Raw genomic sequence first — 25,561 nt, 5'->3', positions numbered from 1 at the left:
TCTTATTTATAAGTAGGTTCAGCATGTGTTTGTATCCTTCATGAAACTGAGCGCATGTCAATAGTCAAAACTAAGTATAGAAACAAGATGCCAAACACTTATCCTTCTCTTCTCAGACAAAACAGTCGTACTCCAGTATGTATTTTTAAATGTTCATTGGGTTTGGATAAGGCACATGAGGATATATGCACAGACACATTATTTGATCGCTTGTAAATATTATTTTAATACCTCCATATTCCTCTTTAAAGTTTCCTCATTTAGATTTTATTTTTCTTTGCTGAATGAAACTTGACATCAGGATGAGATCACCAAATTTCCCCATTTCATCTGAGCTCCAAAATGAGTAACTGATTTCAAAGGATAATTCCCTGGAGCAGCAAAGCCAATGGGTTCTTGCGATCAAAGGTCAGCGAAGCTGAAAGAGGATAATTTCTGGCATACAGTATTTAAACTCTCTCAAGGAGTGTACTGCAAGATGTATCCCCTCCTTCCCCAATAGCTGAACTCTTGTTTTTTGAGAAGACTAATTTGTCAGAGCACATTTTTTTCCTCTGTTACATAAATTATACATTAAAGCGAAAGCTTTCTATCTGAACGCACAAACTACATCCAGAAAGGTCACTAAACTTGCCAGTGGAAGGGCTATTCCTGAAACCAGAAGGTAACTCTGTGCCATTCCTCTCTGAAGCACCCTGTGGACTGGGGAACTCTGGTGCTCTCTGCACATGCCAGCAGCTTTCAGCACAGTGCAAGAGCACGTGGTGGGAGGGAGAGAAAATGCTCTGCAAGACACTTTGTTTTGACAGAAAAACCCAACAAAGAGTGTTGGGGCAGGGAAGAGTCACCTTGTGCAGGATCTGCTCCTCAGTATCTCAATCTAATGTTTGCCATGCCAATGTCATTTGGGATGCTGTCCCTTAACAGATAACAGACCACTGTGGAAGTCTTTTGGCATTACATACCTTCATACATTTAACAGTATATGTGATAACAGGGGTGGATTTTTTTTTCCAGTTGGTTGTCCACTGTTCCAACAAAGCTAGGAGTCATACCGGCCCAGCTTTCATTTATTTCACATTCCCTAGAGCGAGATTGTGAGGGATTGCAATAGCCCCTCATACAAATGTTTCTATCAGCTTAGTTAGAACTGTTCATGTGAGAAAGTGATGACTGGTACACATGAGCTGCTGAAAATCTAGGGGCATATTTAGTAGTTATGAAGAACCACTGTCAATATAACTGTCAATATAACTTGTTATGAAGGCCCATGTTATCTTTTCATTTCTTGTTGATTTTGGAAGGAAACAATGAGGCTGGACTAAGGTAGACAACTAAATATTGTATTTTGTTTTATGGGGGTCTTTTTGTGGCCTTAGCTTTGAACTGGCAGGAATATGGAGTTGTATTTATGGACAAAGTGGGTATAAAGCAAATGACCCTTCTTCAGATATATTTCAAAGTTCTGTATTGTAAGTAATATTTATCTTAATATGTGCCTTCATTATGATAAACACGATATAAAAACCTCTTAATAAACAGTGCCTGTTGGTCCGATAACACCAGATTAAAAGGACAAGGGAAGAAACTGCTGTGAATTGAGCTTTCTCTTCCTTCATCTGACCTTCCTGCTTAGCTTATGTTTGGTGTGGGGAATCCTAACATGGCTTGGAGTAGAAATCAAAGTGTATCAGTGTGTGAGTATGTGTATAATAAACTCCGTGTTTACTTGCATTTGTACAACGCAATTTACATGTGCGTGTTGGGAAGCTGGCGTTAGTATAACATCAAAACTGCAAATAAGTATTAAAGTCAAGAAATTCCAAAGGTTTTGGGTGTCTGCTTCATTCCCCCTTTCTTTACTGCACACCCAGAATCTTTTATAGTATACCACAGTTTTGAAAACAACAAAAAAAAAAGTAATACAGTAATGTTAAATTTAAACAAAGAAGTGAAACTAGAAAATGTGATATATATTGGCTTCAGCCCAGAAAGCCAGCCGTATCCTGGGCTGCATCAAAAGAAGTGTGGCCAGCAGGTTGAGGGAGGGGATTCTGCCCCTCTGCTCCGCTCTGGTGAGACCCCACCTGGAGTACTGCATCCAGCTCTGAGGTCCTCAGTGCAGGAAAGACATGGACCTGTTGGAGCGGCTCCAGAGGAGGGCCACAAAAATGATCAGAGGGATGGAGCACCTCTCCGATGAGGAAAGGCTGAAGCTGGGGTTGTTCAGCCTGGAGAAGAGAAGGCTGCGGGGAGACCTTATTGCAGCCTTTCAATACTTAAAGGGGGCTTATAAGAAAGATGGCGATAGTCTTTTTAGCAAGGCCTCCTGCAACAGGACAGGGGGTAATGGTTTTAAACTAAAGAAGGGTAGACTTACACTGAACACAAGGAAAAAATTTTTCATGATGAGGGTGGGGAAACACTGGAACGGGTTGCCCAGAGAAGTGGTAGATGCCCCATCCTTAGAAACATTGAAAGACAGGCTAGATGGGGCTCTGAGCAACGTGATGTAGTTGAAGAGGTCCCTGCCCGTTGCAGGGGCTTGGACTAGCTGGCCTTTAAAAGTCCCTTCCATCCCAAAGCATTCTATGATTCTATGATTGCAGTGTGGCAATGTGAATGTTGTGGCAGAAATCTTAGCTTTTGGAATTCCTGAGAATATAAAGCTATAGTGAGGGTAGATTTTTTTTTTTAAGCTAATTGTTCTATTTTAAATGTGAAAGAATAATGAAAAATGGTTAATATAATATCTTAATTTCTAACATATTAGTGACTTGCTTTCCTGGGAGAATGCTTGGGAGGCACCTCAGTAGTGCTGAACACCAGGAGAGCCACAGAGTAAACCCAGTTTGAAATGGGTCATCCTGAACTGGAGGGAATCATGTCTCTTTTTATGTAAGGAATCTGACTTTACTGAACTGGCACTTACATGAGATCTTACTTACAAAGGCATCCCCAAGAAATGGTTCCTACATAGCATTAGGATAAAGGTTTTGGGTAAATGCAAATGCTGCAGTGCAAGAGAAAAAATGTTGACTTTAAGATGTATGTTCTCGCAATATCTTATGGTTTTTTGGGGAGTACGCAGCATTACTGCTATGCCTAATGAAGTATGGGCATAACACTGTTGGCAGAGGTACGTGGATGTATAAAAAAAATCATATCTAAAAAGTTTGAGGGTAGGGTTAAAAAAAATCTTTGTATATTTTCATAACGCTAATGAATATAGAATTAATTTTCTTCAGATACAGGTTTTCATCATGTGCAAGACTGAGTGCCTCTGCAGGAGCCAAAGGCACAGCTATTAAGTTCCTGAGCATTTACCTTTTAATCCACATCAGAAGTATATATATCTTTCTGCTATTTATTTGTTATATGCTATGTTATGATATATTGTGATATCTGTCTGATAGATGTTAATATCGATGCTCTTTATGAGTGCTATTGAATTATGCAAGTGCGTAATGTTTTAATTTGAAACTTAGGTGAAATATATTTTTTCATACATACTTGAAAAAACGCAGCTTAACCTTTTTGGCGAGTAGTGTTACCTTTTTGGAAGGTCGTAAGGTTTGTGTGTATTTGAAGAGGGAAATTGAAACAGAATGAGGACTTCATTTCAACTTCATTACTTCACCCGCTGCTGGTGAATGTAATGTGTTTTTGCAATATGTCACAAACTTTCAATATTTTGCAAATTATTCAGCTTATTTACAGTAACATTCTGCTGATTTATATTCTCATAATGCTGTGTTTGAACTTCCTGTGACTCTAGCGATGTTTGTAGGAGAGGCTGTGTACCAAAAGCTGTTGGTAGATTGTCTGCTGAAATTATCCCAGATGTGTAGTGAACACAAAAGCAAATCAAGTATAATGATCCTCTCATACAAGTTTGCTGAAATCAATTTCACCCTAAATATAAAGACAGATTTGCAAATATAAGACTGCTTTGACATTTTCTTATAAGCGTTTTTTCTTAAATATGTTTTTCGCAGTGGCTTTGCCTCCAGAGAAGACAGATGGAGTTTGCAGCGGAGATGAAAAGAAAGCAGAAAAAGAAAGTGACACACGCACAGGTTCCAAGAAGCAACTGAAATTTGAAGTAAGTCCTCTATATTTTAAAGTTTAACTGTACTGACATAATTATGGTAGAAAAATAAGCTGTGGACCAAATAGTGTCCTCTGATGCATGTATATAGCTCCCAGCGATTATAACGGGTACAGGAGGAAGCAGAATTGGCACAAGTCAGTGTCTTACTGTTGGTGCTCCTTATGAGGTGATTAGTGATATTTATTTCCAGGTTTGGAGAGGATCAAATGATGACCATTCCTCTGTAGGATCTGAAACGTATAGTAAGAAGAGGCGTTCAGGTTAACCCTTTATCTATGATCCTTTCATTAGTAATTTATTATGCCAGCTACCATGTTCCTAAATCCTTAGATTGACTTTCATGGACTATTGCCCTTGATTAAATCTGCCTGATGTAAAAGATATTTGTGAAAACTTCCTTAACCATTGGTCTTCTGTGGCTGGACCTCCAAAGTGAAATAACCCTGACCTGCTACACGGGAAATCCATCTGATCACATGGCAGGAGGAAAAGGATCTTAGAGGACAATGAGTCTGATGGTCTATTTCCTTGTAGACTTACAAACATCATAAAACTGCCAGACATTGTGTGTAGTTGGCAGGTTTTGTTTATATAGGGAGTGATTTAATAAATACGAGTATTGAAACATGCTGTCATCTGGCTAGAAGGTTGTCTGTCTTGGGGAGGAGGAAGATACTCTGGTACCGGCAAGAAACAGCACGAATTTTCATCTCTCTGCACTCCAGCAGACGTGGGAAACTTCTACCTTTCAGTGCTGTCAGCCTGTCACAGTAATGAGCTTTGCATTCCTCAATTGTTATTTAAAAGCCCATGCAGCCACCTTGCAGCATAGCTTGAGTGTTCGTTTCCTTCTCTAGAGCAGATTTAATAGTCTGGTACAATTTATTTTTTACTGTTTTAAGGCTGATTAAAAGGAAGTAGCTTTCCTATAGGCAGTTCAGGTGTTGCTAGGTGCTTGTGTGCCTTCTGGGGGGAGGTGACTTTTCCTGCCTTTTCTTTTTGTGCAGCAATAACTCTTTTTCTAGGCACGTTTTATGTTCTACCTTGAGTAGCAGACATTTGCAGACAGGAAAGGCATGATAAATTGCAATTAACAGTGCCTTGATATTTGAACGTTGCAGGACACCTGTCAACATGGTTGGTGCCAGAGTAGCTGGAACTCCACTGTACCAGCAAAGTCTGTGTTTGTTCCCAAGTAGTTCTTGGCATGCCATAAAGGTTAGCACTTGGTACTAGGCACCATGACTAATGCAGGGAAGGTTGCCATAGCTCTTAACTAAGCAGAGTACATCCTCACATAAAGATGTTATGGTAGGCAATGTGGGACAGGGAAGTATTAATATGTGGCAAGAAACCAAGCATTGATATTTTTTCCGTTGTTCTACTAACGAAAATTTTCCAGCTATGTACGCTAGGAGCTAAGAGATTGGTACATGCTTCAAAGGTATAAAAGAATCAGAAACGCAAGTGTTGAAACAAGAGGTCTAAATCTGAGGTGGATGTGATTTGGCTTTTAAAGGTGCCGGGAATGTTTATGTAATACGAAACTGTGTTTCCACAGTAGAGTGTGGGGCACTTGGCAGCTTTCAGCCGGGCTTGTTACAACTGAGAGAGGGCTGCCTTTGAACTCGGCAGGGGACAGGGGGTACCGGTAACTGCTGTAGGGAATTGGTTTCAAGTCAGAAGATCAACCAGGTATTTTGAGCTCTATCATGCTGAAGCTATTTGGAGCTGTTTATTTTACTTGCATACAGTGGCTTTCATTTTAATTGCACTGTAACTTTCCTGGTTTGCCTTGTTGTGGCTCTGGATAATTCTGATTGCAGAGGTCTTGAGAGAAAGCAGATGATTTACACCCAGGTGACTGGAGTCAGTCAAAGTGCATCCTTTGTTCCTGACTGAAGTCTTGGTTTTGGTTTGGGGATTTTTTTTCCCTTTAACAAATTGATTCTTTCAGGCTTTCCACACATCACAGTCTTGCTAACAGAAGCACAGTTGAAATAAGGACCAGGCACTACTCCCAGGTCGTTCTTACCTGCCAGTTCCTAGGCAGGCTCCATTTCAGGGGCTTCAGTGGCATGATGCTGTACTGCACTAACCCTGATAACCTCTGGGTATCAAATATCTGTGTCAAGGACAGGTCTCACTGGTGGGGATTTGTGCCATATGTCCACTTTGTATTAATGACTGCTCCTGGCACTGTGGTGTACCCCCTCATTCTGTGAGTCTGTTCCTGTTATCTTTCTCTTCCTGAGTTAAGCAGAGTTTTCTTTCTCACTTTTTAGTGGGAAATCTTGTTATATTTCAAGAGCTTCAGAGAGTAGTTTTCTTGTACCTTTTTGTGTTTTCTACAATGGAAGTAGAAAGCATCTTGCAGATTCCCCGAGGTCTAGCCCAAGGGAGTTAGGATTATCATGTGATTGTGATGAGACTCTTTCACTGTGGTGGACAGAGGCCTCCCTGGGACATGTCCTGAAAGCTTCCTCCCGCAAGGGAGGGAGGAAGGAAGAAAGAAAGCAAGCAGCCTCCTTCTACAGAGAGTCTCCTCTGCAAACAGGCCTTTTGCTTTAGGTAATCAGCTGCTCTTTGCATGTTTCTTAGGAATTGCAATGTGATGTGTCTGTAGAGGAAGATAACAGGCAAGAATGGACCTTCACACTGTATGACTTTGATAACAACGGAAGAGTCACACGCGAGGTAAGCAAAGTACAGCTGCCCCTTTGTGTGCAGCGTTTGCTAACGAGAGAGTGTTTTATAACAGGAACATTTTTTCTTCTATGAAATAGAGGTGTCCTGCCAATTTAAACAGCGGTTTCCATGGACCCTTCCCTCCTAGAAACAATCCCACCAGTAGTTTACTGTTTTCAGATGTACCATACCACTTTTTAAGCTGGTGGTTGTTTAATATCTGGGATTAGCCTTTAAAAAGTAGTACTGGCATTTGAGGAGGAAAAATATCTGAAACAACTGAACGCTAAACACATTGTCAAAATAAACCCCTGCAAATGTATATTGTTCTGGCTTCTATCCTGCTTTTCAGAGTTAAGCTAACCAAATAGCAAGGTTGCTTTCTGACATTCTTTCCAGTAGGACTAACTATACTGTTCTGTTGTTTTCATGAGTATTAGGCTGATCTCTGCCTTCTCCCTCCAAGTATAAATAACACTGATGATCCTTGCTGGAGGACCATAGTGAATGGCGGTCAAAGCATACCCATGTGTATTTTTTATTATCAGGATGTTGTCAAGTTGTATGTCCTGTGCAAATAAGAAGCCAAATAAGAGGATGTATAGATTAGAATACAGTCCTTTTCCAGAACTATTTCTATCTAAATTGAATGGTACTTCTAGAAGAATGTCTTTTACTGAGATTTACTGCAATGTGCTGTCATTGATTTTTTTGTGAGGTGTGTTTACTGGCTCCCATGCCTTCAGATAATCAGCTGAAAATTGACAGTTTTTGTCTCTCTTGGCTCTTAGGCTGGTGTCTGTGAAAATTCCTAAGAACTGAGTGAAAGGAACAGGGTAAATACTGAAAGCGTAGTGGCCTTAGACACCAAATGAGGGCAGAAATTTTTCCTAGAAGACTGAAGCAAATCTCTTTTGACATTTACGAACAAATGGCCAAACGTGGTGGCTGTTCAGGGTTTTTAACATGTATATGAACATCATTACTAGGCTTTTTTTATTGTCTGTACTCTAATAGTGCTTTGAATAGTCAAATGAAATCTATGCCCCTCATGCAAGAGAATAAGCAGATGAAACGTTACAGGCCAAGTCCAGAGTTTCAAATGGGAAGAGGAGATATATAGAGAGGGCAAGGAGAAGGGGTGAGGAAGTAGTATTGTATTTGTTAATGTATGGGGAACAGAGCCCAGAAAAATGAAATAACTTGCCTGAAGTCTCATAAGAACCTAGTGGCAGATTGAACCCAGATCTTTCGAGACCCAAGGCTAAGTCTTCATTACAAGATTATCGTGACTCTCAAAGAATAGGGGAAAAACACACAAAACCCAAACCCACACACATGGGTGTCCTTTACATTCAGGCATGGAATTCCCATTAATGTCAGTGGGAGTTCCATGTGCTGAATGTAACAAGAATATGTTTTTAAGTATGTATACAATAATTATTTGTGATTATGTGGTACACCAAAGAGCTTAATTTGACTGTACTTAGAGAATATGTTACAGCCAAATTCTACCTCTCCCTGCTACAAGAGCAGACTGCAGCTTAACTGAAACCAAATCTGTGCAGGGATTGAAAATTATACTACTCTGAGGTCTGGAGGTTGCTATATTCGGGCTTGAACCTGTGCCAAAAAAAATTTTTTTCACCAAGGGACCAAATAGGTTGATAATTTTTGGCTCTTTACGTGTGACCAAAGATAGAAACAAATAGTATGCACCATTGCAGAGTTTCCCAGTTGTGTTACACAGTTCTTTTGCAAGCTGTTCCAGTGCCATTTGTATAATCCATCCTGTTGGTTGTCTTCTGTTGAATCCAGATGCAATTTAGGAGTTGTTTGTGCAAGAATGACTGATGATAGCGGCTCATAGATAATCTTGGCCACAAAAGAGGAATTTCAGTCTCTTCATACGACATAGAATTTCTTGTTCTATTAGCCCCTGAGAGACTGGCAGTCAACATAGTGGGCTTGATACTGTTGTTTGTTAAGCAGCTCTGCTCCTGATCCAGCAAAGGACTTAATGATGGTGAATGTTAAATGTGTGAATAGTTTCAATTAAAATGAATGGAACACATGCTTTGAGTTAAAAGTATGTGAAGCACATTGCTGGTTCAGGGACAGAACGGACAGTCTGAGGAAGAAGGCTGATCTGTACCAGTGCCATTTAGTGAGCTGATGAAAACACTTTCGGAACCAGTCAGCTTTTCCAAACAAAGGTCCAGTGTTCTGGTGACAAAAGCTTAGTGTGGACCTTTTCTCCTTCTTTGAAAATTTCACTTTAATGTCTCCTGGATTTATAGCCTGATGTAAGAGAGAGATGAAATTTCTTAAGTCAGATTTCTATCTGTAGACCTTGAGGTGCTATACAAAAAGAAGTCAGCCTTATCATTCTTATTTTTCATGTTGGAAAAGTGAGACACTGGAAAAGGAAGTGACTTGCCCACCCACATCCATTTCATTTGATTCAAAGTCATTGTGTTTAAAGCGTCGGACTTCAGGTCCAGAGAGTTTCCAAAGGAATACAGTGTTAAATTGAGTTTGTAAGAGACATGTAGGTGGGGTGCAATATTACAAGTGGAGTAAATGTTTTTTTCATTAAAATATTTGAAAATTGTAAATAAGATATGGATTTAGTTACTGGATAAAATTTCCCTTGGGTTTTACACAATGACAGATCACCGCAAGAGCATTCAAATTCCATCTTAGTGAAATTTCTTCTGGATCTTAACAACATCTTCAGAACTTAATACTGCTTTGATTTCCTCGTAGAGTCTGCATGACTTATTCCGTAGTCCTTATAACTAGAAATTCAGATCTAGTCATGCTTCTTGAAGAAATACACCCATTATGAAAGCAGAATTATTGGGATGGCAAATTATAAAATTAGCATTACTGTATGTTATTACACTACTGCATTTTCTGTCATAGAAGACGACCATTTTTCAGTCCTTTTGGTGTAGTGCGAGATAACTTTTCCTGCTCTAATATGTATATTACAAAACTTGGCTAATAATGCTTCCCTTCATTCTATAAGCCATAAGAGGACAATTCATTATGTACTGCAGGCCTTTTTAGAACTGACAGCTGCACTGTAATTATCTTCACACGGATATTTGTAATCAGACTTGAAACTTGGATAATTGAACTAATGTGTTTTGATCCATGAGGTTTTATATTGAGCTCTCCGAATGTAATTATAATTCATAAACACTAGCTTTTTTTTTTTTTTTTTTTTTTTTGCTATCAGTTCTTTCTTGGAAAATTGATTCTCTTTGGTGAGTGACTGCACAGGAATAAGCACACAAGAAAGTTGCTTGTCAGGAGTAAAACAAGGGAATTTCTCCTAGACTAGTTGTTGAGTAGGTAGCAAGTGAAGCTCGTTTCAGGTTGCAAATAAGAATGATCCAAAAACATATGTGATCAAACAAAGCTGATGTTGCAATAAAAACATCTTGCTGTATGTAAAAATCAGACTACAAACAAAATACAAATGAGACATTTGTACTTTTCTTTTTCTGAGGGAAAGGTAATGAACTGATATTGATGTTTCTCTTCATGCATTTTTAATGCTAAAAATGTTCTTGGTGTCTTACATTAGATACCCAATTTTTCCTCTTATGTTTCCTTTCTTAATTTTTTCTTTCCCTTTTTAGTTATTTTTGCTCATATCCTCTGTAATGAGTGAAAAGGTTTGAGGTTATTTCTGCATTCAGAACTCAGCACCAAATCTTTGACTTGGGGAGGGTGCTGGCTTTTCTGGGGCTACCGTTTTATCAACCTGACCCTTATCTTGAAATTTGCTGGTTTTCACTGTGTTTGTCAACATTGTATTAACTCATGATACAGAAGCAGCAAAGGAACCAACAGACAGAAGAGTAGTGCCGGTCTGTATCAGAGGGGCCATCGTTTCAGCCATTAGATTTGGTGGATTTGTACCACAGAGAAATATTAAGAGAAACTATGACTTTCTCTTTTGGTTTTGAGGGGACCCAAAGACATCTCTCCCAGACAAGTTACAAAGGATCAAACTGAATGTTTTCTTTCAGTGTTATTAAACTCAGTGGGGTTTTTTGGTTGTTGGTTTTTTTTATTATTATTGGGTTTTTTTGTTGGTTTTGGTTTTTTTTTTGTGCAAATGTCTTATTGTGTTAAATGAATCCCGCTGGAAAAGCCTTTTAGTTTCCTTTACAGAATCTCTAGTTTGCTAACTAGTCCTATGATGATAAGCTGCACCAATTCCGGAAAAACAGGGTCGTCCCTGTACCACTAATGTTCCTTAGAAGTAAAAAATTAATACCTGGAATAGGGAGTTCCTCAGTCACGAGCTGTGTAAGGAATGAATACTTCAGTGTAATTTGCCCTTGTTCTTTTTTGCAGACCCATTAGTTTCTCTGAATGTTCTAAATTCCTGCTAATCTCCTACTGGAGATATGTAAAGTATTCTGTGGATACATGTGTGAGTGCAGCATACATGTGTGGCCTTAACTGTTTGCTTTTTAGTATTTCTAATGCAAGTGTTTCTGGCAATCTATTAAAGTTGCTCTTTTTAACATACTTTGTTGTATTAGCTGCTTGATAAAATAGGATGTGAAAAACATACAGATAAATACTGTTAAATCCTTCAGCCCTGGAAAAAACAGCTGTAGTGTTCAATAAGCAAGACACAAGTAAGTCCTAGGTATGGCATGTGCTGGCTGTTTGGATACTACCCAGCAAGCATTTGTTTTCCTCTTTGAGGAAAAATATCATAGTTTCAATTTTCTTACTTGATTAAACTAGCTATCCCAGCAGAAATTCTGCACAGTAGAAGCCCTTCAGAAGTTAGTTAGATGCATGCAGCCTACTTCCCGTCTAAATATAATCCATTTGCTCTAAAGGGGATAATTCTTTTTTTTTTTTTTTTTTTTTTAAATTTCTATTTCTTTACCCATTTAATATACTCATTTAAAAATCCACAATGATGTTTAACTAGAAATGGTTTAAAAGTACATTTCAGTAAAAAAAAAACAAAACAAGCAAATGATTTGTTTGGAAAAATGGGAAACATGGAAAAATGTGTTCTTGTTTATTTTTCATGTAAAAAGGGAGGAAGTTTGAAAAAAGCGATGAGACTTTTTGTGCGGGAAGTGCCGAGCAGTCTTAAGCAAAAGAGTTGGAAAATCATGTGACTGGTAAAAATCGTAATCCAATCGTGCAGAAAAGTTAGATTCTTTGGTAGGTGGTTTCTGAGACATGCTAGTTGGTGTACCAGAAGAAAGGAAAATTTAGCTAGCTTTTATGTTTGATCCTTGATGCTAAATTTCTTGAGGACAGTGAAATGCACAAGCTGGTGTGTAGAAGGTAAAGCTGTCTCAATGGTTTTAGACAGTTCTTTAAGGAATTTAAATGCAGATAATGTTCAGTGGGACAGCTTTCAAGGGGAACATAAATTGCCTCAGTCTCCTGGCAGGCTACTGGAAGAGGAAAATTCTTTTGGGGGTAAATATAGACATAACTATAAAATACCAATTTTGGAACATATATTTAATGGTCTAGTGCTACTAATTTGACAAGAAGCCACTACCATATTAGCTGCCAAAAAAGGGCTGCGAGAAGGTGGTTTTAGTCACCGTTCAGAACTCATTGACAAAGACCGTTCTTACTAGTGCCTCAGGAATTTGTATGTTATAATTGTGAAGCAATAACTGGAAAGCAACAGGAGGTTCAGGCTACCTTGTAGCTGATACCTGCTCGGCCAGGACCTTGGTAGATGACAGAGTAGTGAATGACCCAAGCAGACTTGTTTGACCGAAACAGAACTGTCAGTTTGCTAGAATTTCCAACCCCAAATTAGGACCACAAGTAAATGAATCCTGTAATAAAAATGATGTCAGTATTTAAAAGATCAGCATAAGCATTAAGTGGTTACTTATGGATATCCCTAACCTCGATCTTGGTATATATCCAGTCTGACGACCACGTTCATTCAGTGCCAGAATGCAAAGCAGTTCAGATTGTTGTGGAGGAAGCTGGGTATTAACCATGTAACGAAATGCACAGGCAGCAGAGCATAAGGCCACGAGGTGTCCTGATACCTCTGTGCAGCCTCTTAAACTGCTCGGAGCCTGGACATTAATTTGGGTTAATTCAGGCCTGTTTGGCTGAGAGGTGTAAATTGTCCTGATGTGATATGCGTGTGTACGTATTTCTGACTTGCCAAATATGTGTCACACAAATGCTGCATCTGGCCTTCCTTGACAGCATTTGGGAGTACTTTTTAAACTGCTGAGTCAAGCGGTTTGTTGAGAAAGACCCTCACAGACACAAGGAGCAGATTGTATGCCAGTTGGCAAGTTAGACCTCATCACTGGAAAAAAATAATGTAAAAGGACAGTGGGAGTAAAGACTTTTTGTCTTTGCCTATTGAAGTTAAAATAGACAAGATGATCAGCTCGTACAAACATCTGGCATAGCTGAAAAAAGGAAGGAGGATAGATTATTGTGAATGAAAGAGTTGTTAATAACCTCTTGATAGTAGCCTTGTGTGGAAAGATGCCATGTTGGCTAACCAACACTTGTTAAGGAATGTATGGGAAAGGCTCCGTTCACCAAAGTGCTGAGTGTATGAAGCCCTGTTAAGAATAAATATGGTGCTTCAGTATTCCGCTGAAGGGGAAGGTTTGGCTTATCGAGGTGTAAGATTAGAGCACAAGGCTCCTAGAACATAATTTATGAAGGGTGTGTAAAACAGATATGTTTTGTCTGTCTGTCTGTGTTCTTGCTTGCTTGAGTTTTTCTCATAGATGAAAAAAAAATTCCAGTCCTTCAAGCTGGCTGTCAGATACTGCTATGTCTATTTAGAGGCCTGGCTAGGTTTCAAATTAGGGTGGACTTGTGAGAAGTGAGATGTGTTAAAGAGCTGTGAGGTGTCCACCAGATTGTCACTGAGCAGTCTTGCCCTCATTCAAGCTTTAGACGGTGATTCTTGTCAAGAGGATGGAAAGTGGCTACTGACATTGTAGTAAGAGCCCATATATAGACACTCTTGTGGCAATGGTAGAAAAAATATGCCAGTGGGGAGATAAAAGAGAGACTGCAAATTCTGCTTTCTTTTTATGAATGTTGTCTTGAACTCACAAGTCTGGAGAAATTCCACTGACTGCAGAAAAGTTAGAGAGGGTACATGTTAAGACAAAGTCTGGACCCTCTAGGATTTAGTTATTCATTGTGTCTATTGAGCTGGAAAATCACCTACTGTAAAATCATTTGTCCTGACTATTAGGTCAGTATTTCCCTAAATTCTGTGTGAGTAGAAATTAGTATTTCTGTGTCACCTTTAAAGCTGGTTAGATAATGAGGACTGTGTGGTATATTGACTACTAAAGCGCTGGGACCCATTAGGGCATACTAAACTTCGAGCTGCTGTTGTTACGGGCCTGATCCCTGGGCAAAGGAAAAATTGTAAAGGTTTTGAATTTTTATAAACCTGACTTAATCCTCAGAACCAGTTATACTTAGCAAAGGATGATTTAGATATTTCCTTTGTGCTCGCAGGCATCTGGAAAGAGCTTAGGTACTAGGATAGATCAAGGAATAAGAAGACCAGCATGGATAAATTCTCAGATATACATTGAATGGGATCTTTATAGCCTGCAATGATCAGTATGCTTTGGCCTTAGGTTGGTGCCCAAGATCAGTTTTTGTGAAATCCCTTTGGGGTAAAGCACTGAGCCAAGAGATCTTTTCATCCTGGCAATTTTAGGTAGTACCCTATTTGAGCCTGGCTGGATTAGATCAACCTGAGAGACCTTTGAGCATCACCAGCTACTAAACAGTGTTTCTTCTGTTTGAAACAATTGGCTTATTAAAATTGGCTAGTGTTCTTTCTGCTATAGCCAGACATGTAAGCATTTGTTCATGTCCCATTGCCTTCAAAGAGATGTATGAAGAATGTTATGTAATAGGCCTGACTGGATAACCTCTGCTGTTCAAAAATGTACGTTTAGAACTGGTTTGAACTTTGCAAAATAAGCCAGACCCCAATAAGCATGTGGTAGAGTGACATTCAGACATAATTTCTTTCCAAACCTGAGGTTTACAGTTCTGACACTTCTCTTACTGATTTTCCTCTATATAATCAACCATTTAACTATCACAAGAAAAAAAAACATGAAGTAGTAAGACTGTAATGTCCAAGATTTTCTTCAACTGCTGTACTTGTTTTGGTCATGTGAACTCAATTTTTAGTGCAGTATGAATGGTTATCCCTGGGTTCTGTTGAAACCAAAGAAAAGAAAAGGCAGAACACAATTTTGCTGCTTCACAGTTTGGGAAACCTGAATGCCTTGTGCTTTTATTATTGTTTTGATCTGGTTTGCCTCATTTCATAAATCTTAATGCCATTTGATGAAGAAGGATATGGATCTACTCGAATCGTTCTCTTCTGTGTCTGTGAGCTATATTACAGTCTATATTAGAAAAAATGGGGATTAACAGAAGAGAGAAATGGATCCTTTCTTGTAAGGTTCTGTGCAAGTTCCGCTCTCTTAAATTCAGTGACTTCTGAGGATATTTCAGCATTTAATAGTCCCAAGTCCAAAATAGTTAAAAGTATCAAAGCTGTAGGTTTCATACCATTTTCACAATAGCGTGTCTTTTTGTGTTTCAACCCAACTATAGGATATTACCAGCTTGCTTCATACCATCTATGAGGTAGTTGATGCATCAGTAAACCATTCTCCTAGTTCCAGCAAAACTCTGCGAGTGAAACTTACTGTGGCACCAGATGGCAGCCAGAAGAAAAAGAGTATCTTGTTAAACCATACTGGTAAGGATGTGCAATCAGCCATTGGAAAAAATGTGAAGAACTTCAAGAATCCCTTAAAAATCCATCTTCGTATTTTGTTAATACAAATAAATATATACTTAAAGGCAAATAATTATGTGGGTATTTTAAACCCCATGAACCTGTTTTAAGATCTCGGGTGCAAAATTGTCTACTCTCCTTTCAGTGTCTCTTAAGCAAATTGGGGTTCCCTCTCCTGATTGCTTGTTTCCTCCTGGAAGCAGCAATAACCCGTATGTTGTGTAATTGTCTTTGTGTACTGCAAGGCAGATTTAAGGCCTTTTCGACTTGTACCACCTTAACTCTGCTGGTATTACAGCGCTCAGTTTGTGTGGAAACAGGTGTAGTGGTATAAAATGGTTTTTGCAAGTGCATAGCTATCATTGCTGCTGGATAAGAATAAACAATTAAGCGTAAGTAACCTTTTTGAATCTATGCATAAAAATTGCACATTTTTCTGTACTGGCAGAGTCTGCCATTATAAAATAGCTTATACTCTGATGGCTTATTCACCTTATATTCACTCTAATAATAGTTGTATCAGCATACAAATCTTCAGTAGATAAGTACTTCAGTACTAAATTAAAATACTTAAAAGTATTTTCAGTAATACTTCAGTAGAAAATGTGGACACCTTATCCAAAAGGAGAGCCTTGTTACCTCAGTTTTACTATACACATCCACTCAGTCAAGTGCAGACATAAGCAAATTTGCCCTGCTGGGGAGCTACGTGATGCATTAGTACAGCATCGAGCTCCAAACTACCGAGCCCTCCTGAGGGACAAGTGTATCAGTGCGAATGTGGCTCCATTTAACCTGCCACATGGCTTGCAGCCTAACCCTGACTAATGTCCTACAGTCAAGGTTATGTCTGTCTGAAATCTGTCATGCAGACAAAAGCACTTTTGAGAAGGTTACACGAAATGATACATTACATCTTGATCTACCGACAAGAATAAATGTACTTGCAATGTAGCATGTTAGTTATGCTGGTCAGCAAGGACAGTAACGTGAGAATAATGTACTTTCTCTTGTTGGCAGATTTGCAGAGTGCCAGGCATAGAGCTGAAAGCAAAGCTAATGAAGAAGTAAGAAGCTCTGAGAAGAAGCAGCGGGCCTCTCTCAGGTAAGGGGAAAGAACCCTGTCTCCTGACAGGCACTGGGTACCTCTGAAGAAACCTCAACCACTGATTTCTTGCTTACTTGCTTTATTTTTAAAAACTATGTTAAAATAGAGGAATTGCAGGATTTGTCACCGTGGAACCATCAGAGTATTCCATGGGTGGATATTTTGTATATTAAAACAAAAAAGAAAATCTGTAGCACCCATTGCTCAAATTTTCTTCTTCTGTTGTCTCTTTGGAGGACATGCAGTGTCTTTTTAGATGCCATCTGCAAATATTGTGCCTACTAGTGGAGTTTATAGCACAGCCTTTTGGCTAAAAGTGTCCTAAAACCTTTTCATCTTCATAGAGGCCAGCTCTTGCCTTTCTCTGTCCTCTTTCCAGCCCATCTTTTTCACTGGTCAACTCAGTTAGTTCCAAGCTTTATTAAGACAATCTTGTTTACCAGGTCATAACCAGACCTGCGCCTCCTTGCTGCCTTTCCTCCTAAAGGAAGCAGCTTTGAGCTGGCACTGGGTACAGTTCCTAGCAGAAGGAGGAAAGAAGGGAGCTTGCAGCAGAGCAGCAGACAGTCAGCTTTACAGCAAGTGGTTTACACAGGCTGTGTCCCACAGAGTACACGACAAGCCAGAGCTTCCAGCACGCTGCCTGCTCCATGCTCAGTTCTGCTGAGGTGGTTCTGGCTTATAGCAACTGTGGGGTGGCTCAGCTCCACTTACAAAGTGTAGTTGTACATTTAGTAGGAGAAGTAAATTAATCTCTTTCTTACCTCACAGTGACTTAGCAGAGTGGCCATCTCTGCTGACTCCCACCTGCCAGAAACCATGCTTCCCCGCTGCCACATCAGCTTTAGGTCAACTTCTCCCTTACAGAATTAGTTATTAGGTAGTACCCAAGTAGGAATTAGCCTGCTTGCTTAGAACCAATATATTTAATGTAATCTTGCGGGAAAATTGGGATAATTTAATTTATCTTTTTTTTTTTTCATAAGTTTCAGAATACATTTTACCACTTGAAAAAATACCTGTCTGTTGTCTTTCAATGGAATCCAGCTTGTGTGTCTCAAAGTGCATCCATTTCCAATAAAGCACAAGCACAGTGGTTTCTTTCATGAAGAGCTGCAGGTACACTTGCAGCCATCTACAGATTAGATAAAAAAAGGTTTTTAGTTCTTCCCTAACAGAATGTACAATATTATTTTGGATGCCAGTCCAGAACAGGTCTTTTTCTTCTGAAAGTGTGTAATCATGTGTACCTACCCTGTTATCATGAGTTCTACCTACCTGATAGATATTACCAGGACTGAACTTCAGAGTACGTCATAATCATTTGCAATGTATTTTTCAAGTACTAAAATTTTTTACAGCTAAGAAAAATGTTAATCTCTCAGTCACATGTAGGTGTGCTATTTCTTTTTGGAATTTGGTATTTTAATGGATAGGAAAAAAAATCAAAAGCAAATAATTTTGCTGCATTTTAATGTAAATCGGTTGCTCCAAACAGGTCATCTTTGTGTATAGGTTAGATCTGGTTTATGATTGTATGTTTCACACTAAGGCAGAGGGAAGTGTTTGCTGAAATGCTACCATAGTGACATTGAATCATTAGTTGCATTTCTTCAGCTGCAAATTTAAAAAAAAAATAAATAAAAAAAAATCCACTTTTGGCTTTCCTGGGAATTAGGGATATTTGTTCAAATACATAATAAATTTATCAGGAGAAGGAGCATTCAGTCATTAAAAATGACAACAAAACAGTGCCTCCCTTTTTTGGATAGAGTAAAAATGCTAGTGAGTTATCCCAGTGAGTAAATCACAGTACAATCAAATTTCAGATTAAAAGAAGACTAAAATGACTTCTAATCTTCTGTTAGCAACTCTGTACAAAATCTTCTGTGAACTAAAGAATACTCTGTGGTTTTGCTTGCTGGCCTGGACGTGGTGTTCAGATTCCCTCTGCCCATTAGCAAAGGTTCGTCCTGTGTGAATTTAATGGACTGTTTTTGTTTGATAATCTATTGCAAAAATCCCCTTTCAGTTTGAAGCCTTCCCCATCCACCTCAAAGTCCTTGTTTTGCAAATGTAGTGGTTTTATGAACAGCAGCCATTTGCACTTAAATTCACAGTCATAGAGGCATCAAATGTTGGGGTAGAATCTTGGCTCTGCTGCATTTGTCCTTCTCATCCCTTTGGTTAGAGGCTTCCTAGACAGAACAAATCTGTGTCTTAAGCTGAGCAGATCAGCATCAGACAACTGTCAGCATCTGGCAGTTTTTGCTGCATCTCATTAAATGTGGCCAGGACAAAGAATGTCCTGTTCACACTGTGTATGTTGCAGGGATGTTTGTGCACTCTGGCCAAATTGCTAACCCTCAGGAAAGCTCCCTGAGGCTCACATCAGAATCTCACAATATTAATGCAGAGGCTTCCCCTTTGAAAGCAGCAATGAGGACTTGTGAGAAGTGCACACATTTCACAAATTCAGTCACTTAGGAATTCTAGGCAAGATGTGATTAATATTCAAGACAAAATGGATAGAAATGTTTTTATCCTGAAGGTGGAAGATAGATGGGTTAGATTTTTCATCTGCTGGAAGCTACAGGCAGGAGTTTTCACCTGTAGGGCTAACACAAGTATCAAGATCAAGTAGCGAGATTCATAGGCAGCTTGCCTGGCATGTGTGGTACAAAATGGATGGTGGAAGAGCACTGGCAGGCACCTTTGTGGATTGGGTATCTTCATGCCATTCTAGTTTATATTTGTTTAGTGCAACAGGGAAAATATGATGCACACCAGTGTCTAAAACCTCTTCCTTTTACCCACAGATACTCATTCTCACTCTTTCTTAAGTGATTTCTTCCTGACTGGCTTAAACTCTGTGTTATCAGTGAGCGTAGCTTTCAGGAAATGTCCTTGCGTTTTTCTACCCTGTGCTTTCTCGCTGCTCTGTTCCCCTTACCTGCTATATTGCTGTGAGCTTATTAGCATCAGGATGACACTCCAGCATGGGAATTCTAGAAAGGGCTTTCATACACTCCACAAACACTTAAGCAGATGCCTTTTTTTATTAAAAACCAAACCAAACCAACACTGTATATTTTTACACACTGTGCTTGATGCATGGTTGATGCGTGCCCGTGTCTTCCCATGTGTATGCAGGAGAGCACTGTGGAGCTGGATGCCAGACGCTTCAGTTCTCAGAAGTACTTTAAGTTCTCTTTGACAGTGGAGCACATCTCTCATCAGTATATAATTGCTTCACTCAATATATTTGCAGGAATATTGGTGAACGTCATCTTGCATGTAAGAAAGTTATTAGAATGCAGGGCTGTGGCAGTACTGGCATAGTTTTTCTTCACTGTCTTGATGAGAGATGGAATTTATTACAGTAACAAAAAACCAGGTTCCCTGTTAACTTAGTTTTCAACAGACAGTGCTGTATACAGTGTTGCTTAATTGTGTTGGATCAAACCCAATGATGTTTTTTCTGGGTTAACTGTGCATTGTCTTCAGCACATGTGTGCAAGTCCCAGTGATTTCCATATGCAATTCATGCCTGGCAACTTCAGTTAGCCAGGTTCTAGCCCCAGAGATCTTTTATGTTGACCTGCTAAAGTGTAACAACCTGTAAAGGTGTGTCTGAGGCAGGAAAGGTACCAAGTTGGCTATGTATCCAAAAAAATAAAGAATATCTGGACATTCCCTCTTTTTTGACAGTACTCCATGTCACTTTTGGAGTTCAAAGCTGACTCAGAGTCTTTAAAGCTTACCTGCTTTCCAGGCAGCCTCTCCTTCATTCAGGAGACTCTACCTCTATCAAAGCAGAGCAAAAATGATCTTCCAGGTAGGTCAAGTCTTGCGACTTTTATCAAAGAAACTGTAGACCTGCATCTGACAGAGACACGGGGGACTCAGTTCTGTAATGTCCCTGAACAGTACTACCCTAGACCAGGAAAGCAGTTTGTGCCAAAGCTCAACGGGATCGGCAGCCTCTGGAAACCTGGAAATGGGTTAATCGACTAAAAGTGAAGTACTGGGCACCATACGGTACAGAGTCCATATTTAGCAACTGGTGTAAGATACAAGGCCAAATTCTGGTCTTAGGTTGACATCGGTGCAATCACACAGGGAAAGAGCAAAGCCTATCTTGTGGTCTTGGAGACTGAACTATCTGAATGACAGGCAGTGACTTAATCAAGAGTTTTCTGCTTATCCTGTTTGTTATATTGAAAATATTGTTCAAATCTGCAGACATCCATTTAAATTGCTGAATTAAATTGTTCGGCATTATGGGCTACAATACTGTAAACCTCTGCCTGATTTTTTCTGCCTCATAAATGAATGGTATTTCAGATATTCATTCTCAGGAAATAGTTCTGCTATAAATAAAATTGCAAAGCTGAGCAGGAAAAGGAGTCGAGATTCTGAAGCCAGCGGCTGATCTGACCTTATTAATTGTATTTTGGAAAGCAGCAGTTATCTCTGGGTGTCCTACCAACACCTTCTCTTCTCGGACTCTCTCTAGTTACTACACCTGTGCTGTTGCCTGTCTTTCTGAAGCAGATACACATGAATGTTTATCTGACACAAGGCTTACCCCAGCGCTTCCTGACAGCGGTGGGAACAGTCAGGAATCAAACAGCAGGTTTTCTTTGGCATGTCCAAATTAGAGAATCAGTTGAATGGTTTGGCCCTAAGACAGAATGTAATAAACCTTAGGAGCATTTTTATTTGTTTTTGCATGTGTGATGCAATTTGAAAGCCTCCTTTGCTTTGCAACATCGGGGTGGATTTATATCAGGGGAAAGAACAGTCAGTTCAGGCCTATCGACTTAGCAAATCCGGTCATCCAGAATTTCAAGTGTCTGTTGTTTCTTTGTGAGCAACTCCTGTCACTTCAAAGGGGCCATTAGTTGTTGGTTTGCAGATGGTGATAACAACTTTAAAGAAGTTCTGCTGAATTGTAATTTTGCTTCCTGCTGACAGATATCACCAGAGTGAGAACAATCCAGAGCAAAGTGGGTGCTATCGTCATTGTGTTGATGAGAACATTGAAAGGAGAAACCACTACTTGGATCTTGCAGGAATAGAAAACTACACATCAAAGTTTGGGCCAGGTAATTTGGTAATTTATGTTGCAACCTTTTCATCTTTCTTGCATGTTCCACATCAGGGGCAGTGAATTGTGGACCTGTGTGATTTGTCTGTAGTGACTTACTGGAAGAAACAGGACTGTGTGAATACTGCAAGATAATTACTGTTGAAGGTGGTATCACAATGGAGTGGCTAATGTGCTCCAAGCCTGCTTTGAAGCACTTGCTTGTGTAGCTAAACTTGGAGGTGAGCCTAGGAGAACAATCTTTACATCTAAATTATTAAGTTTAGTCTATGGGTGAGGCAAGGACTGATTTTTGGACGTTGGAGCTCATTCCCAAGGTGATAGCAGCACATATTTTGTACTCACTACTGACCCAAAAAATCGGAGAATGTGGGTTCATACCTCAAATTTTGGCCTCTGGCCCCAAATTAAAGGGATTTGGATTTCCTCCCTTTCCCTGTCCTCTGCCAAGATTTTACTATTCCACTCACAGTTATTTTGGTGAATTTCAGATATATGATGACCAAGAGAAAGTAATGTAAAGACTTTCATACATGTGCATGCACACACACACTCTCTCTTATATAGATATGTATGTATATTTGTGTGTGTATTATTGACTAGTCAGAATTATTAAATGTAATTAAACTAGACGGCTATAATTGCATTCACTTCCTCAGGAAAAATTCACTCTGCCGATTAATGCTATCCCTGCCAACTGCATGCTGCTAATTAAGACTTTGAAATACTAGATGACTAACTCAGCTTGTTATTTCCTAGGATCTCCTCCAGCAGCTCAAAAACATGACCCACCAAGCAGAGTTGTGAATCAGACTAGATCCCGTTCTCATGAACCTGAAACCTTCCATGCTCACCACAGGAAATCTCAAGTGGTGGATCCGAGCCACATCAATCTAGCTGAGAGTTCATATACCAAGATTGCAGAAATCCAACAGAGGCTCCGGAACCAGGACTCAAACAAGCACTTTGTGAGGTCTCCCAAGGCCCAGGGCAAAAACATTGCCCCTGTGCACCCTGGAAGGGCAGTAAGAAATAAACCTTTTCAAGGGGCGCCCATGCCAATGGCTTCCCCAAGTGCACGGGTGGGCCAGAATCTTCCTTACCTCCCCTTGCAATCTCAACAGGTTCACAAGAAGCATAAGCAGAGGGCAAAGGAGAATCATCAAATGTGCAAAACCTTCCAGTCTCCAGGGACAGTTGTGGAAAAGGAACATGTGAGAGACCTGCCCACAGTCATTTTATATGAAGGCCAAGTTGGACAAATGATACAAAGACATGAACACCACCACCACCATGAGCACCACCACCACTACCATCACTTCTACCAGACATAGAAGAGATCCCACCAACATCCTCCAAGAATCATCCCATATGAAGGAAATGCGTTCTTGTGATACCAGAACTAAGGCATTACTATGATTAATATTGTTACTCCATTAATATTCAGCTAGCATATATTTTAGAGGTTATATGGAACTCTTGAAACTTACCCTATTTATATGTCGTGGAACTGCATAGCTTACATAAACACCTTGTGGATTTTTTTTTTTTTTAAAGTGGCTTGTAAAAGAGCAAACAGCCATAGCTTTTTGAGCTGTGATTTAATACAGGTCGTCAACGCACTTCTATACAAGTACTACTTCCATTGTAGTAGGAAAGATACTTCAAACACTATTGCAGACATCTAGCTTACCACTCTGCTGTATGTCGGCTGATCGCACACAAGCCTTTTATCAGGGGAGCAATGTTCGAAGGGTTGGACTCCAGAGATACTCAGAGTAACAGAAAATACAAACAGCTGCTACCTCTAGTATTATTCAGATTTTATTTTCTTTTTATTGATTGTAATGTGCTACGGGGGGGGGGGGGGGGGGGAGTGTTAATATACTGCATTCATGTAGCCTGTTTGTGTTCACATCCTTTCAAATTATCTTAATAATTACAAGGAAATATTAGCTATACTTGTCAACAGAGCTACATTTATATGACTTACACTTTATTTTCTTGGAGATTCTTCACTGACACAAGTACAGTCTGTTATATACTGGGTAATATTTAAATATACTACTTTTATTTTTGGTTTTTCTCTTGCTTATTCTCCATTCTGTTTGGGGTAACCATTTGAAAAGAGGAGGATGTGAAATGGGGTTTTCAAAAGCATCACTAGACTTTAGTGCTTGGGCCATAAGTATCACTCATGGGGTTTGAGAAGGAGAGGGGTTGTTTGGGGGTTTTGTTTTGTTTAAGTCCACAGTTCTTTGTTTTGAGAAAGAATTGAGGAAAATATACTTTCTCACTTTAAATGTTGGCAAATATATATAAAATATAAATATAAATATATATATATAAATATGCACACTCTCAGGTACATTTTGTTGTGTTTTAGAAATCTGTGGTTTGAATATTAACATTATAATTTTTTTTTCCACAACAGTGACTTTTTAGAAACGTATGCCATGGCATTTTCTTAGGTGCCTCCAATTTAAATTTCCCCAGCACCTTCCAATTTGTGCTTCTCCCATTCTAGAGACAATTCAATATGTGAAAAAATATCATTCACAATCATCCTGGCCTCTTCTACTTTTTCTGTATCAAAGGGCTTCCATTCCATGAAGGAGAATGAGACCATACTCACAAGACCTTACTGGCTGCTGAGAAATTTGAAGGTCAAAAGCAAATGGGAAAAGTGAAAAAAAGGGTCAGTACATTCAAGTTTTACTTTCTGTGGGGCCCAGATTTATAATACATTCAGTTCGGTTTTGTACAGGTCACCATTTTGCAGGTAGAAAGTGACTGAAAAACACCTATGTTGCTTTTGGAACATTAAAGTAGAGAACTCCTCACATAAAAACATAATTGTTCTATAAACATATTTGCTTTTGGTTTTAATTATTTTAAATATTGTGGTATTTTGTCTATAGTATATATTGTGAAATGTTGCTATCCCACATTGTTATAAGCCCTTTATGATTAGGGTATTTTTTTTCTGACTAGAGTTTTGATCAGTCCAAAATGGGGTATTACCTTACTGCTGACCGGTTTTAGAGGGATGTTATCCTTTCTAAGAACATGGAGACATCAACTTTTAAAGAAAAGTGGAAAGCCTTGCCTTCTTGTGGAATTGGAATAGAATCACTGCTTCGTGGTAATTAGGTCCATCTCTTGTCTCCCTGGATTAGCAGTTGTTTAGACTTATTGTCCTCTTTAAAAAATCTGGTTTATTTTATTTTATTTTTTTAAGCTGTCAACAGCGTGTTCTGTTAAATCTAACAAAATGTTTTTAAAATGTGTTTGATCTGTGTGACAACTATACTGTTCTGTTTATTTTTAAAATTCCTAAAGTCCAAAAATATTTATATGCAGAATTTTCTGTATTGAAAATATGAAAAGGCCACAAATTTGGTTAGTTACCACTGAGTTGTTCTAGTCTAAGCCTTTTTTGCTGCTTGTGTATCATTCTTTTTCAATGTATATATAATTATGGACTGCAAAAAAAACAAAAGGCATTTATATGTCTAGTAGAAGGAATAAGCTTATTTATATTATAGTGTTAACAAAGTCTGATGTATTCAAGTGACGTACGTTATACCGCATGCAAACACACAAGTGTACATTCCATCTAAGAAGGGATGCCATGCTATTTGTTTTGAAGATGTAATTAAAGCTGTTCTCTTTTCAGTAGAGCATATGCCA

At 39.1% G+C, this 25,561-nt stretch overlaps 1 protein-coding gene across 2 annotated transcripts in view; it reads left to right on the top strand.

Annotated features, from left to right (window-relative positions):
• NKD1 (NKD inhibitor of Wnt signaling pathway 1) overlaps nt 1-23,711 on the top strand; it is a 110,073-nt gene extending 86,362 nt beyond the window's left edge. Inside the window, exons 5-10 of one of the 2 annotated variants that reach the window (XM_087739992.1) lie at nt 3,999-4,105; nt 6,716-6,811; nt 15,461-15,608; nt 16,668-16,752; nt 21,736-21,866; nt 22,628-23,711. In XM_087739992.1, the coding sequence (XP_087596118.1) occupies nt 3,999-4,105; nt 6,716-6,811; nt 15,461-15,608; nt 16,668-16,752; nt 21,736-21,866; nt 22,628-23,202 (1,142 nt within the window). In that variant the 3' untranslated portion in view covers nt 23,203-23,711. The remainder of the gene's footprint in view (nt 1-3,998; nt 4,106-6,715; nt 6,812-15,460; nt 15,609-16,667; nt 16,753-21,735; nt 21,867-22,627) is intronic. The other variant, XM_087739993.1, reaches the window with a different exon arrangement.
• Nucleotides 23,712-25,561: the final 1,850 nt, after the last annotated feature.

Source organism: Nipponia nippon, unplaced genomic scaffold (genome assembly GCF_047370975.1).
Source record: "Nipponia nippon isolate SJK-2023a ecotype South Korea unplaced genomic scaffold, ASM4737097v1 scaffold_7, whole genome shotgun sequence".
Taxonomy (NCBI): Eukaryota; Metazoa; Chordata; class Aves; order Pelecaniformes; family Threskiornithidae; genus Nipponia; species Nipponia nippon.
This window is presented reverse-complemented; position numbering and strand designations above follow the sequence as displayed.